The sequence below is a fragment of the Neomonachus schauinslandi genome, chromosome 10 (assembly GCF_002201575.2).
Source record: "Neomonachus schauinslandi chromosome 10, ASM220157v2, whole genome shotgun sequence".
Lineage (NCBI taxonomy): Eukaryota > Metazoa > Chordata > Mammalia > Carnivora > Phocidae > Neomonachus > Neomonachus schauinslandi.
The window spans coordinates 21,892,627-21,904,610 of record NC_058412.1 but is presented as its reverse complement, the minus strand read 5'-3'; the positions used below and the strand labels follow the sequence as shown (position 1 = coordinate 21,904,610).

The window sequence follows — 11,984 nt, the reverse complement described above, 5'->3', positions numbered from 1 at the left end:
TCCCTCTACATTATCTCATTTGATCCTTAGAACAAATCTGAGGTTCAAAGAGCAGGAAGCATTACTGTCCCTGCTTCACACATGACAGAACTGAGCCTCAGGGGATTTAAGTCATGTCCCCAAAGTCTCCTATTTGGTAAAGGGAGCTAAGACTCCTGCGCACATCTTTTCAACCAAGTCCACCGACCACTGATGTTCATTGTACAAGTGACATATTTATGTTTTATTTTGGCATATGGAGTCCTATTTGCTTTCGGGGTCTCCAGAACACTTAGAAATCTGCCTTCCTAAATAGACTCTGCTCTGTGAGCCCCTAGGATTCCTTAGGAACACCATGAGGGAAGATGGAGAGGATGCATGCGGGAATGTATCTATCGATCCCATTTCTGTGCCCACACTTAACCAGAGTAGATATATTTTTACCTGTTCAAACCTAAGGATCCCACATATGATTTTGCCTGAATAAAGAGTTCCACCTTTGAGGACCACTGACATGGCTTGGACCTTTGCTTACTGTTTCAATCCAAGATGGAATGGTCACTCTGCCCCTGAATTCCAGTCACTTCTTACATCAAGTTCTTCCCCTGTTGGTCTAAATGAAGTCCTAAATAGTAGTTTCTCATAATACCAATATTGGTATTGTTTTTTGAGAAATGAAAGGCATCACTTTCAGAAGACCAGACTTCCCACATCTGTCAGGGAGTTCTGAAGTTTCTCATTACTGCTCCTTGCCTACTTCACGTATACCATATAATGAAGAAAATATATATATACACACACACCATATAAAAAAAAAAAAAGGAAAACATCACCCTCATCCACTCTCTTGCTGGGCCACAGAGTTTCTCCTGCCTGCTCACTGGGTCTGCCTCCTGCCTAATCCACAAACTCTCCACCTTGCTTCCACTCTTAGGCTTTCATTCCCTGTGGAAGTGGGGTGTTCACTAATGTTGGGGCGGGGAGAGGGTACACTGGGGGAGATAAGACATCTTCTCACATTTCTTTGTGTTTCCAGAGAGAAAGAACTTTTATTCTCCTCTCCACAGAAGTGAGAAGCCCCACAATGGACAGAACACATCCAGCTTTTCATTCTATGACCCTATTTGCACCTTTCCACAGGAGAAGGAGTGACTAATCTGACTGGTCAGAGTCCAGGACATTCAAAGGACTGAGGTTTTATCAGGACTGGTGCCTGAGTGCACAAGGTGTACTATGGTCCTGAACTGTGTCCTGATAAATCAGGGTCTGTTCTCAAACCTGGCAGAAGGATTACAGTGGGAGGGAGGAGGAAGCCCCCACTCTGTATCTACTTTTAGTTCCAGGAATGACAGGGACACCCAGGGTCACACTATGGCATGACCTCAAATTTGAACACTTATTTGAGGAGGCCCTATGAGTGAAGCCTAAAGTCTAGCTGCCAGAAGCACCCTATTCCTCAGGAGAAGCATAGTCCCTAAAACTTAATGAAAGACATTGTGGCCTTAAGCAAACATGAGACATCTTCACCTTCTCTTTTAATAGAGTCATATCTCATTTTACCAATTCTCAAAATATACGGTTTCTTTTTACATACATACACAAACACTTTTAAACGAGAATCAGATGAGTAGATAAATTTAGGGAGCCATGAGAATGGAAGAAAAGGCCAGTCACCAGATTTTACAAAAGATCACCTGAACTCCTTCTCTGGACATTCAACTTGATATAGGACCCTACATATCCCATGTCACATGGTCCACAAGGTCTTCCTTTAGGATTCTGAAGCAGTCAATAGCCATACTTGTCATTCAGATGGGTCCTGCCATCTCCACTTTGGCCTAGATCAGAGTATAAAGAAAGAAACACATTCACTTTTCCAAAGTCAGGAGGGAAAAGATACCCAGACATTAGTGGGCTAAAAAGTAAAACAGACAAAAGAGGTTTCTTCTATTCTAGAACTCTGCCTTTTTGCATACAATTTCAAAATTTGGTTCTCTTTCCATTTCTACCTTTATATTTATTAGCCAATAAAAAGCAAACATTTCTAGTAACAAAATTTCTATTAACTACTAGTATACTAGAAACCTGATCCATAGAAAAAGCAATCTGTGATGAGCATATGGGGAACAAGCATCTCATATATTGCCTTAAGAGTGTATGTATGAACATAAGCTGTACCCCCTCTACAGAATGCAATTTATAATGTCTTAAAAATGTTTATAGCCTCTGATCCAGCATGTTAACTTTTATGATTTTTTCTACATATGCACCTCTGTACTTGCAAAAGTATTATGTTTGAGGTTACTTATTGCAGAGTTGTTTTTTTAATTAATTAACATATAATGTATTATTAGTTTCAGAGGTAGAGGTCACTGAATCATGAGTCTTATGTAACACCCAATGCTCATTACATCACGTGCCCTCCTTAATGTCTATCACCCAGTTACCCCAGCCCCCAACCCCTTCCCCTACATGCAGAGTTGTTTGTAATGGCAAAATTGGAAACACAGCATATATTCATTGAGGGAATGGAATAAAAAGTAAAGGTATTATCTATACCATAAAAAAGAACTATGCTACAAAGGAAGGAAGGAGGGAAGGGAGGGAGGGAGGGAAGAAGGAATCTATAGCTATGGAAAGATCTCCATAGTGTTAAGTGCAAAACAGCAAGGTATAGAATATGCTTCTATTTGTGTAAAAACAACAGTGAAATATTATGTATTTAATTGCTCACACAAGCATTTTATGTGACATATATAAGAAGTCACAAGAAAGTGATATTTGGCACCAAGTAGCTGAGGCAGAGCCAGTATTTGTTGTTTTTATAACTTTTTTTTTTAAAGATTTTATTTATCTGTCAGAGAGAGCACAAGCAGAGAGAGAAGCAGGCAGAGAGAGAAGCAGGCTCCCCGCTGAGCAGGGAGCCCGATGCGAGACTCGATCCTAGGACCCGGGGATCATGATCTGAGCTGAAAGCAGACGCTTAACCGACTGAACCACCCAGGCATCCCTGTTTTTATAACTTTAAAGAAAATTTAAAAGACATGCAGAAGTAAAGAAAAAAATATAATGAATCTCCATGTACTTATCACCCAGCTAAAACAACTATCAATATGTGACACGTCCTGCTTTATCTATTACCCCCTCCACGCTCCCTCATCCTCTACTTCTATAGGATTATGTTAAGGCATATCCCATATATTCCATCTGTGAACACTTCTGTACACAGTCCTAGAAGATAAGGACTTTTTCAAAAACATAACATCATTCCACACTTTAAAATAATTAATAATTTCCTAGTATCATCGCATATCTGGCTAGTGTTCAAAATTATCTGACTGGTATATAATTCTTTTTTTTTTTTTTAAGATTTTATTTATTTGTGAGAGAGAGAATGAGAGACAGAGAGCATGAGAGGGAGGAGGGTCAGAGGGAGAAGCAGACTCCCTGCTGAGCAAGGAGCCTGATGTGGGACTCGATCCCGGGACTCCAGGATCATGACCTGAGCCGAAAGCAGTCGCTTAACCAACTGAGCCACCCAGGCGCCCTGGTATATAATTTTTTAATAGTTGTTTGTTCAAATAAGGATTCAAGCAGAATCCACAAATTATATTTGGTCGATATGTCTCTTCAGATCTTTTACTCTACCTGTTCCCCTAGAAGGGAGAACTTTCCCACTACATACTTTTTTTTTTTAAGATTAAAAAAAAGACTTTTTTTTTTTTTTAAAGATTATTTATTTGAGAGAGAGAGAGAGAGAAAGAGAGCACAAGCAGGGGAAGTGGTAGAGGGAGAGGGAGAAGCAGACTCCCTGCTGAGCAGGGAGCCAGATGTGGGGCTCGATCCCAGGACCCTGAGATCATGACCTGAGCCAAAGTTAGACGCTTAGCCAACTGAGCCACCCAAGCACCCCTATTTATTTTAGAGAGAGAAAGAGAGGGCACGAGTGAATGGGAGGGAGGGGCAGAGGGAGAGAGAATCCCAAACAGACTCTGCACTGAGCGAGGAGCCCAACATGGGACTCAATTTCACGACCCTGAGATCACAACCTGTGGTAAAATCAAGAGTTGGACAGGGCGCCTGGGTGGCTCAGTTGGTTAAGCGACTGCCTTCGGCTCAGGTCATGATCCTGGAGTCCCGGGATCGAGTCCCGCATCGGGCTCCCTGCTCGGCAGGGAGTCTGCTTCTCCCTCTGACCCTCCCCCCCCTCATGTGCTCTCTGTCTCTCATTCTCTCTCTCAAATAAATAAATAAATCTTTAAAAAAAAAAAAAAAAAGAGTTGGACACTTAACCAACTGCACTACCCAGGTGCCCCATCCCACTATATACTCATAAAAACTTTCTTATTTTGAACCTTAAATATACATTACCTATTCAGAAATATAAATAATTAAGTCTTAGAAGAGAAGAAAAGTAATAAAAACAATCTACCTTCAGGTGGGACCCACACACAGTAGTCTGGGTCATCTTCTGGATATTTGGAGGAAAGTGTTGCTGGAAGCTGCAAAGAAAAGAATTTTACTCTAAAGAATTTTAACTCTAAGAATCATTGTCCCTATGCCTGTCAGCAAATAAAAACTAAGAGAAAAGCTTCCATTAATTACCTTAACATAAGTAACCAAAAAATGGGGGAACACTCTCTTTCTGAACCTTGACTTTTTGCCGTAAAGCCTCAACAAGCTGATTTTCAGCCAGTGAGAGTGAAGTGATGTTTTCTAAAAGGGGCTGTTAACAGAGGTATGAGTTCTAATGGTATAACCCCCATAGAGGGAAATTTGGAATCTGTCTTTTGATCTAGGTGCAGAAAAGAGTTAACAGGGCAAGTCTGACTGCTATCCTTTGAAAGGCCTGTTTACAAGGTTGGCCCTCGCCTGGTATCTGGGGACTTGGATTTCTGGAGGGTTCCTACTACCCTGATAAAAGTGGCTTACTATGCCTACAATGTCTATAAAAACAGTATGGTTCATGCTGAACATCAACTTTCCTTCTGGGAGAATGGAATTTGAGGGCATGCCAGGCAGAAGGTGCCTATGTGATCAGTCCCCAATAAAAATCCTGGGCACTGAGTCTCTAATGAGCCTCCCTGGTTAGTAACATTTCATAAACTGTCACAACTCATTGCTAGGGGAATTAAGCACATCCTGTGTGATTCCAATGAAAAAGGACTCTTGGAAGCTTACGCGTGGTTTCCTCAGACTTTGCTCCACGTGCCTTTTCCCTTTGCTGACTGTACTTGGTATCCTTTTACTCTAGTAAATCATAGCTATGAGTACAACCACAGGCTGAGTCCTGTGAGGCCTCCTGTGAATTACCTAGCCTGAGGGTCTTGGGACCTCCTGACACAATCTAGCAATCCCACTTTTGGGAACTTACTGTATCCACACAAAATTATGTATACACAAGATTATTCATTATAGCACTGTTATAATAAAAGACTAGAAACAACCCAAGTGTCCACCTATAGGGAACTGGTTAAGTGGAGTACATCCGTACAGTAGGAAGCTCTTGGTATACTGATACACAGTGATTTCCACAATAAGTTAAAAAAAATAAATCCTGATGTAGAATACAGCACATTACATTCTATCTTCTGTGTAATAAAAATAGTCAAATAAGAATATATTATTCAGGGGCACCTGGGTGGCTCAGTCATTAAGCATCCGCCTTCGGCTCAGGTCATGATCCCAGGGTCCTGGGATCGAGCCCCGTATCGGGCTCCCTGCTCCGCGGGGAGCCTGCTTCTCCCTCTCCCACTCCCCCTGCTTGTGTTCCCTCTCTCGCTGTGTCTCTCTCTGTCAAATAAATAAATAAATAAATCTTTAAAACTTTAAAATGCCTTTGTATGGCATAAAAGGATAGGAACAAAGATTGACAATTAATCAAAGAGGTATATGTGGAGTTATAGGGAACTGTGTGGATGGAGAAAAGAACAGAGAATTCAAAACATAAAAATTCAAAAATAAAAGAGAGCCCAGACTTCTAGAAAAGGGAGTATTAGGCAGTTGGGAACTCTGCTAAGACAATCCTTAAAAATTCACTCTTCTGAATGTGGTCTATGACAAGGGGATTCACTTTTACTTCTAGAGAGGTGAAGATTATGGCTAAAGTACTTACTTTGCCTGGACCAGGAGCTTTCTTTGTCTTCAATTCATCTCTGTTTTTCTCATATTCATTCTCTGATGCTAATTTGAGAAAAAGAAAAACAAGAGGCAATAGCTATTTCAGAATAAGTAAAATAGAAAAAAACAAATTCCTCCTAAGAGAGCATTATAAAAATTGAAGAAAACATGTAACAATCAAATTCTCAAAAATTCCTTCTACTATAAAGACTATCTTAAGAGAACTTTCTCTCTGCTAATAACCCTAGTTTTCAAATCCTAAGGCTGTTCTACAAGCTTGAATATAATCACACCATTTAAAAAGGGAAAGGAGGGGCACCTGGGTGGCTCAGATGGTTGAGCATCTGCCTTCGGCTCAGGTCATGATCTCAGGGTCCTGGGATCAAGCCCCACATCGGGCTCCCTGCCGAGCAGGGGGCCTGCTTCTCCCTCTCCCTCTGCCTGCTGTTCCCCCTGCTTGTGCTCTCTCTCTGTCAAATAAAAATAAAATCTTTAAAATAAAATAAAATAAAATAAATTAAAAGGGAAAGGAAAATGAGGCTGATTTTACTATTCTACAGTTCAACCATTACAGTTAAAACAGTAGAAAACCAGTCCTTTCTTTTTTTTTTAAGATTGTTTATTTGAGAGAGAGAGAACATGAGTGAGGGGAGGGACAGAGAGAGAGAATCTCCAACAGACTCTGTGCTGAGCATGGAGCCCGATGCAGGGTTCAATCCCACAACCCAGGAGATCATGACCTGAGCTGAAACCAAGAGTCAGACACTCAACCAACTAAGCCACCCAGGTGTCCCAAAACCAGTCCTTTCAATTTATTTTATTTATTTTAATAGTTTTGGAATCACTCCCATGATAGGCAGACTCATCTCTGGGAGATGAAAAGTTGGAGAGGGCTTTGCATGGCCAGGGCTTTCCATGCCAGGGAAGCGCAAAGGCAGTAGGAATTCTGTAGGTCAGGGAGACAGAACCCCAGGAGGTAGGAAAGGAATAAAGAAAGGCAAATGGGATGGCGCCAAACATAACCTCTCATATATTCCAGTTCTGTCCAGGGCCCTGGCAGGAGCGTCTGCCCAGTGTCTGAAAGGCCATTCTCTGTGCTGCTTCAGCTCAGCTCCCAACCCCTCCTGTCTGACACCAGCTGGTTGCTCGTGTGCAGGGCAGCAAGGGAGTCGGCTACATTACTTGCCTGAGGGTTCCTCACATGATGCAGCTGTTTCACTGATCTCTTGATAATCTTTATTCTGTTCCACTTGGCTGAGTTGAGACATGTTTTCTATAAAATGCAGAACCAGAGCATACTGTTATTATTTAATTCATGGTGGGGAACGAAGAAAACAAAAACAAAAGCAAGAAAAGCTAAGTAAATACATAATCATCCAGCTTTACTATCATTAGCTTCAATAAACTTAATTAGATTTTCAAAAAAATGTGCCTCCATATGTTTAACAGAGAAATCAATTTTCCACTTTAAAAACTGGCCAACTCTGAAGTAAAACTTTTCAGCACTACTTACCAAAAGCCTTAAAAAACGTACATATTCCTTGGCCTAGAAATTCTATTTCCAGGAACATATTCAAAGAAAATAATCAGATGAGTACCAAGATTTATTATATATACAATATGCTTAGAATAGCAAAAATTAATAAATTACGTACAGGTCTACAGGGAGGTGATTAAATAAATTATGGCACAAGCATGTGATGGACCACTATGCTCCTTACTGACTCCACATTTTAAAAGAAAATTTTAAGACACAGAAAAAAACAGGTTATAAAATAGCATGTACAATATGATCCTAACATTGAAAAAAAAAAAAAAGAGGCCTAGAGTCATCCCTAATCAGCTGCAGATTTACTCATTAATGTATCTTTACCAAATTTTAAAATCTGCTATTTTTACACACACATGTATTTCCTTTAGTCCCTTAACCAAAAAGTACTTATTGCTCGCCCTCCTACTAACCTGTTTATGCCACCTTCACAATGTATGGATCAAAGACGGGACTCATAAAAAAAGCACGTGTAAGCATCTTGTTGGAAAAGGCTAAGCATTTTGCCAGTAACTAAACAAAGGAAAATGCAAAAACAAAAGATCTCTCACAGATGAAAAAACGGAAACTTTTCTTTTCTCAAACAACTGAGGATGAATCAAGAGAAGGCCTCCATACCAGGCCTGGCACTTTATGCAGACAAACCGGATTTGTTTTGGAAGTAGACATGCATGCATTCCCATGCATATTTAATGTCAGTTTTTGTTTTGTTTTTCCTCATGCTCCCTATTTTCTGTGAAGTCTTAACACCCTGCAGGAAAATAACTCCTGCAGCTGACAAGGGACAAGAGGATACTGAAAAGATGAACAATGATCTCTGGGGGTGAGATTGCAGGAGATTTCTCTTTTCTTCTTTGGACTTTTACGTATGATCCAAAGTTTCTAAAATGAATACACCTTCCTCTTACAATCAGAAGAAAACATATTTAAAAACCAATCAATTCCCTCTTTTGTCATTTGTCATCAAACCTTGGCTGAGGTGGGTGAGTACTGTGTGCCAGGTTGCCCACTAGGTACCACGGACAAAAAGATGAATAAGGCACTGTGCTTCCTAAGAAGTGTGTACCGAGGACACAATTATGCTTAGCCTCTGTTTTAGAGATGGGAAAATAATGACTAAGGGGAGGTTTACCTGATCAGGCCCCATCACGCACCCTCTTCTACTGCCCTCCAATCACACAATGGAGGCGGCTCAGGGCTGTTCCACAGCAGCTGTGGTTTCAGATTCCACAGCTTTCAATGTTCTGTAATTCTAGAATACACTGGAAATGCCTGCTCTGATTTTGCAATGAGGATAAATAATGACTGACGGTCAAAGAAAGACCAAGAAAGTATGTTTCCAGAGTCAGCGGTATCACATATCATAAAGTGCCACAAAGTCAAAATGCACAAGCAAGAACTGGCTTTGCTTTTCAAACCTGTGCACAATCAATGCAAATGCCCCACTGAACAGCACGGGAAGGAGAAGACAGATATTACCATGGGTTTTTGTCTCTTTAGAACACATGAGGTCAGTGGCAGGCCTCGCTTCCTGCACTGCATCTTCCGGCTCTGTCTCCTGCTGCAGCCTACTGCTTCCAGCCTCCATTTTTCCCCTTTCATCCCCCTCGTTTTCCCTCTCATCTTCCTCTTCCTCTTCCTCCTCCTCCTCTTCTACTTCAGGCTCATCCTTCATTCTCATTAGAGCTGGAGGGAGTTCTGGACGCTTAGGGGGTAACTTCTATGAATGAAACAAAACCATGAACAAATAGTTCCACATAATGATAGAGACAAATCTCTTCAAGGAAATTAAGCTAAATGTGTAAAATGTCTAACCTCTCCAGGCTGATGGACCCTGCAGAAGTCTGCTGGAAGTAGGACTCGCACATGAAATTTTACTCATCTATGGACCTTTAACACATATCTTTATTAGTTTCTAGGGTCAAAAGAATATTAAGTACGAGTCACTTGAAACAGCTTGTAGGGGACTAAAACATTTATTGCAGGTACCAGCTGCAGGAATTCTGTCCTGTTACCCCTCATGGTGTTAAAGGGTCTTAATTCATCACAAAATCTTCCAGGGGTAAATCAGACACACATTTCTGAGAAACAGATCATTTGTGCAGCTTTTTCATTTTAGATTTAACACAATTTCAAAGAAAGGAGACATGTAAATCAGTAAAACAGATCCTTAAGACATTTTTTTTTTCTTTTAAGATTTATTTATTTATTTTAGAGAGAGAGCAGCGGGGAGGGGCAGAGGGAGAGGGAGAGAATCTCAGGCAGGTTCTGCACTGAGCGTGGAGCCAGACCCGCAGCTCAATCTCACAACCTTGAGATCACGACCTGAGCTGAAACCAAGAGTTGGACGCTCAACCGACTGCACCACCCAGGCGCCCCCTGAAGACATTTCTTAAAGAATAAAGCCAAATATTTTAATCAAGACCTTTTAATAAAATTATTAGAAAAAGTTGATTGAAGCTTAAGGGATAGAGAGAAAGTACCAAAGTATATGTTGGGCATATCATTTTTAAAATATAGGACTGAATTCAGTAAACCTCTAAAGAGAGCTTTTTAGTAAAGAGTTTTCCCTCTAACTAAAACACAAGTACCTGCTCTCCCCCCGCCCTCACAGAAAAGCCTGCATCTCAGGTGAACCTGAGTTTGCCCTAATTCAAGGTGCTGGGGGCTGAATTCTGTCCCCACAAAATTCATATGAAGTCCCAACCCCCAGTACCTCAGAATGTAACCACATTTAGAGGTAAAATTTTTAGAGGTAAGTTAAAAGAAAGCAGTTAGAGTGGGGCCCTAATCCAAGATGACTGGTTTTCTTATAAGAGGAGGGGGAGACACCACAGGTGCAAGTGCACAGAGGGATGACCACAGGAAGATGCAGGAGGAGGGGCGGCCACCTCCAAGCCAAGGAAAAGGACCTCAGCAGAAATCAACCCTGCTGGCATGCTGATCTTGGACTTCCAGCCTCTGGAATTGTGAGAAAATAAATTTCTGTCATTTAAGCCACCCAGTCTGTGGTGTTTGGTTAGGGCAGCCCTCACACACTACTACACAAGGTTCAGCTTTTTAGGTATGAAGACCTTTTAAAAGCTGAATCTGTGAAGAGGGTTGTACGCAAAGCAAAAACATTCACCAGTGAAGTGTTAGAGGACAGCAGAGAGATCACAAAATTCAAGAAACCGAGGACCTGGATTTGATTGCCAGTCTAGTCACCTATTGATGATGTGATCTCATATTTAACCTCTCTGAACCCGTTTCCTCACCTGTGAGAGGTAATAATTCCCACACGTCATGAAGTGTTGGAGGGAGTAAATGAAGTGTGGAAGGCCGTATGGCAGGGCCAGGTGCAGGGACTATATGACTAGCAAATGTTAGCTGAGTCCAAATGCTACAATATCCACCCACCAGGAAAAGAGACACTTCTTAAATGCGACATTCATCACAAATTAATAAATTGATGTTCAATGTACAAATCAGTTACATGCAAATTGACTTGAGAGCTAAAAGTTTAACACCATGACCCCCAACTTACCCCTACTGTTCCCGTTTTTAATTTGAATTTGCTTCCTCCTTTCATGGCACCAAAGAGAGGCAACGTAAGCTTTTTAGCTTTGTTTTCCACATCTGTAGGCTGACTTTCAGTCCTAAGAAGAAAGAAGAATTATACATATCTATTCCAGTGAAGCCAAGATTTTTTCTAAAAACACCCTGGACAATGACAAAGAAACTTTTGGCAAAACAAAAATTTCCACAAAATGAGTACTGAAGCATATATTAATAGGGAAGGCCAAGAGAATCTGAATGGACAATGACACTGCTGACTCTCAGAGACACAGGGCTATTAAGGGCAAGATGAGGCTCCAACTTTAGTAAGTTGCAACATGCTACCTGACTTCACCTTCATAAACTGATACTGATAGTACAAAGATCACTATCTTTGGGGGCAAGACCCCATTCCCACTGAGTGGTAGGAGATAGATCCATGGGGTAAAGCCCTATTTTCCACCAACCTCTCAAGAGGACTCACAGTGTCTTACTTATCTGGAGTCCACACTGACATCATACCACACACAAAGGCTCTGATCACAAAAGTTTAAAAAAAAAAAAAAGTGTGTGTGTAGGGGCTATACTGCATGGTGAATAATGACAAAGACATAATGAGAGACCTTACAACTGATGAGCTTGTCACCAATCTCACTGGCTGGACAGAGTTATAACAGCTAAGCCCACTCGGGTAAAGCTGAGGAAGAGCAAAGAGAAGAGATTGTAGAAATTAGGAAAGAGCAGGTGAAAACAAGAAATGAGCAAAACCAAAAAGGATGGCAGTTGAGTTGACCAGACA

The 11,984-nt window shown here is 41.1% G+C and overlaps 1 protein-coding gene across 1 annotated transcript in view; it reads right to left on the bottom strand.

Moving 5' to 3' along the window:
* Positions 1-1,497: 1,497 nt before the first annotated feature.
* LOC110587267 (solute carrier family 4 member 1 adaptor protein) overlaps positions 1,498-11,984 on the bottom strand; it is a 34,323-nt gene continuing 23,836 nt past the window's right edge. Inside the window, exons 9-14 of the mRNA XM_021697482.1 lie at positions 11,175-11,286; positions 9,128-9,368; positions 7,286-7,372; positions 6,095-6,162; positions 4,412-4,481; positions 1,498-1,817 (exon numbers count right to left, since the gene is read on the bottom strand). Coding sequence (XP_021553157.1) covers positions 1,768-1,817; positions 4,412-4,481; positions 6,095-6,162; positions 7,286-7,372; positions 9,128-9,368; positions 11,175-11,286 — 628 coding nt within the window. The 3' untranslated portion in view covers positions 1,498-1,767. The remainder of the gene's footprint in view (positions 1,818-4,411; positions 4,482-6,094; positions 6,163-7,285; positions 7,373-9,127; positions 9,369-11,174; positions 11,287-11,984) is intronic.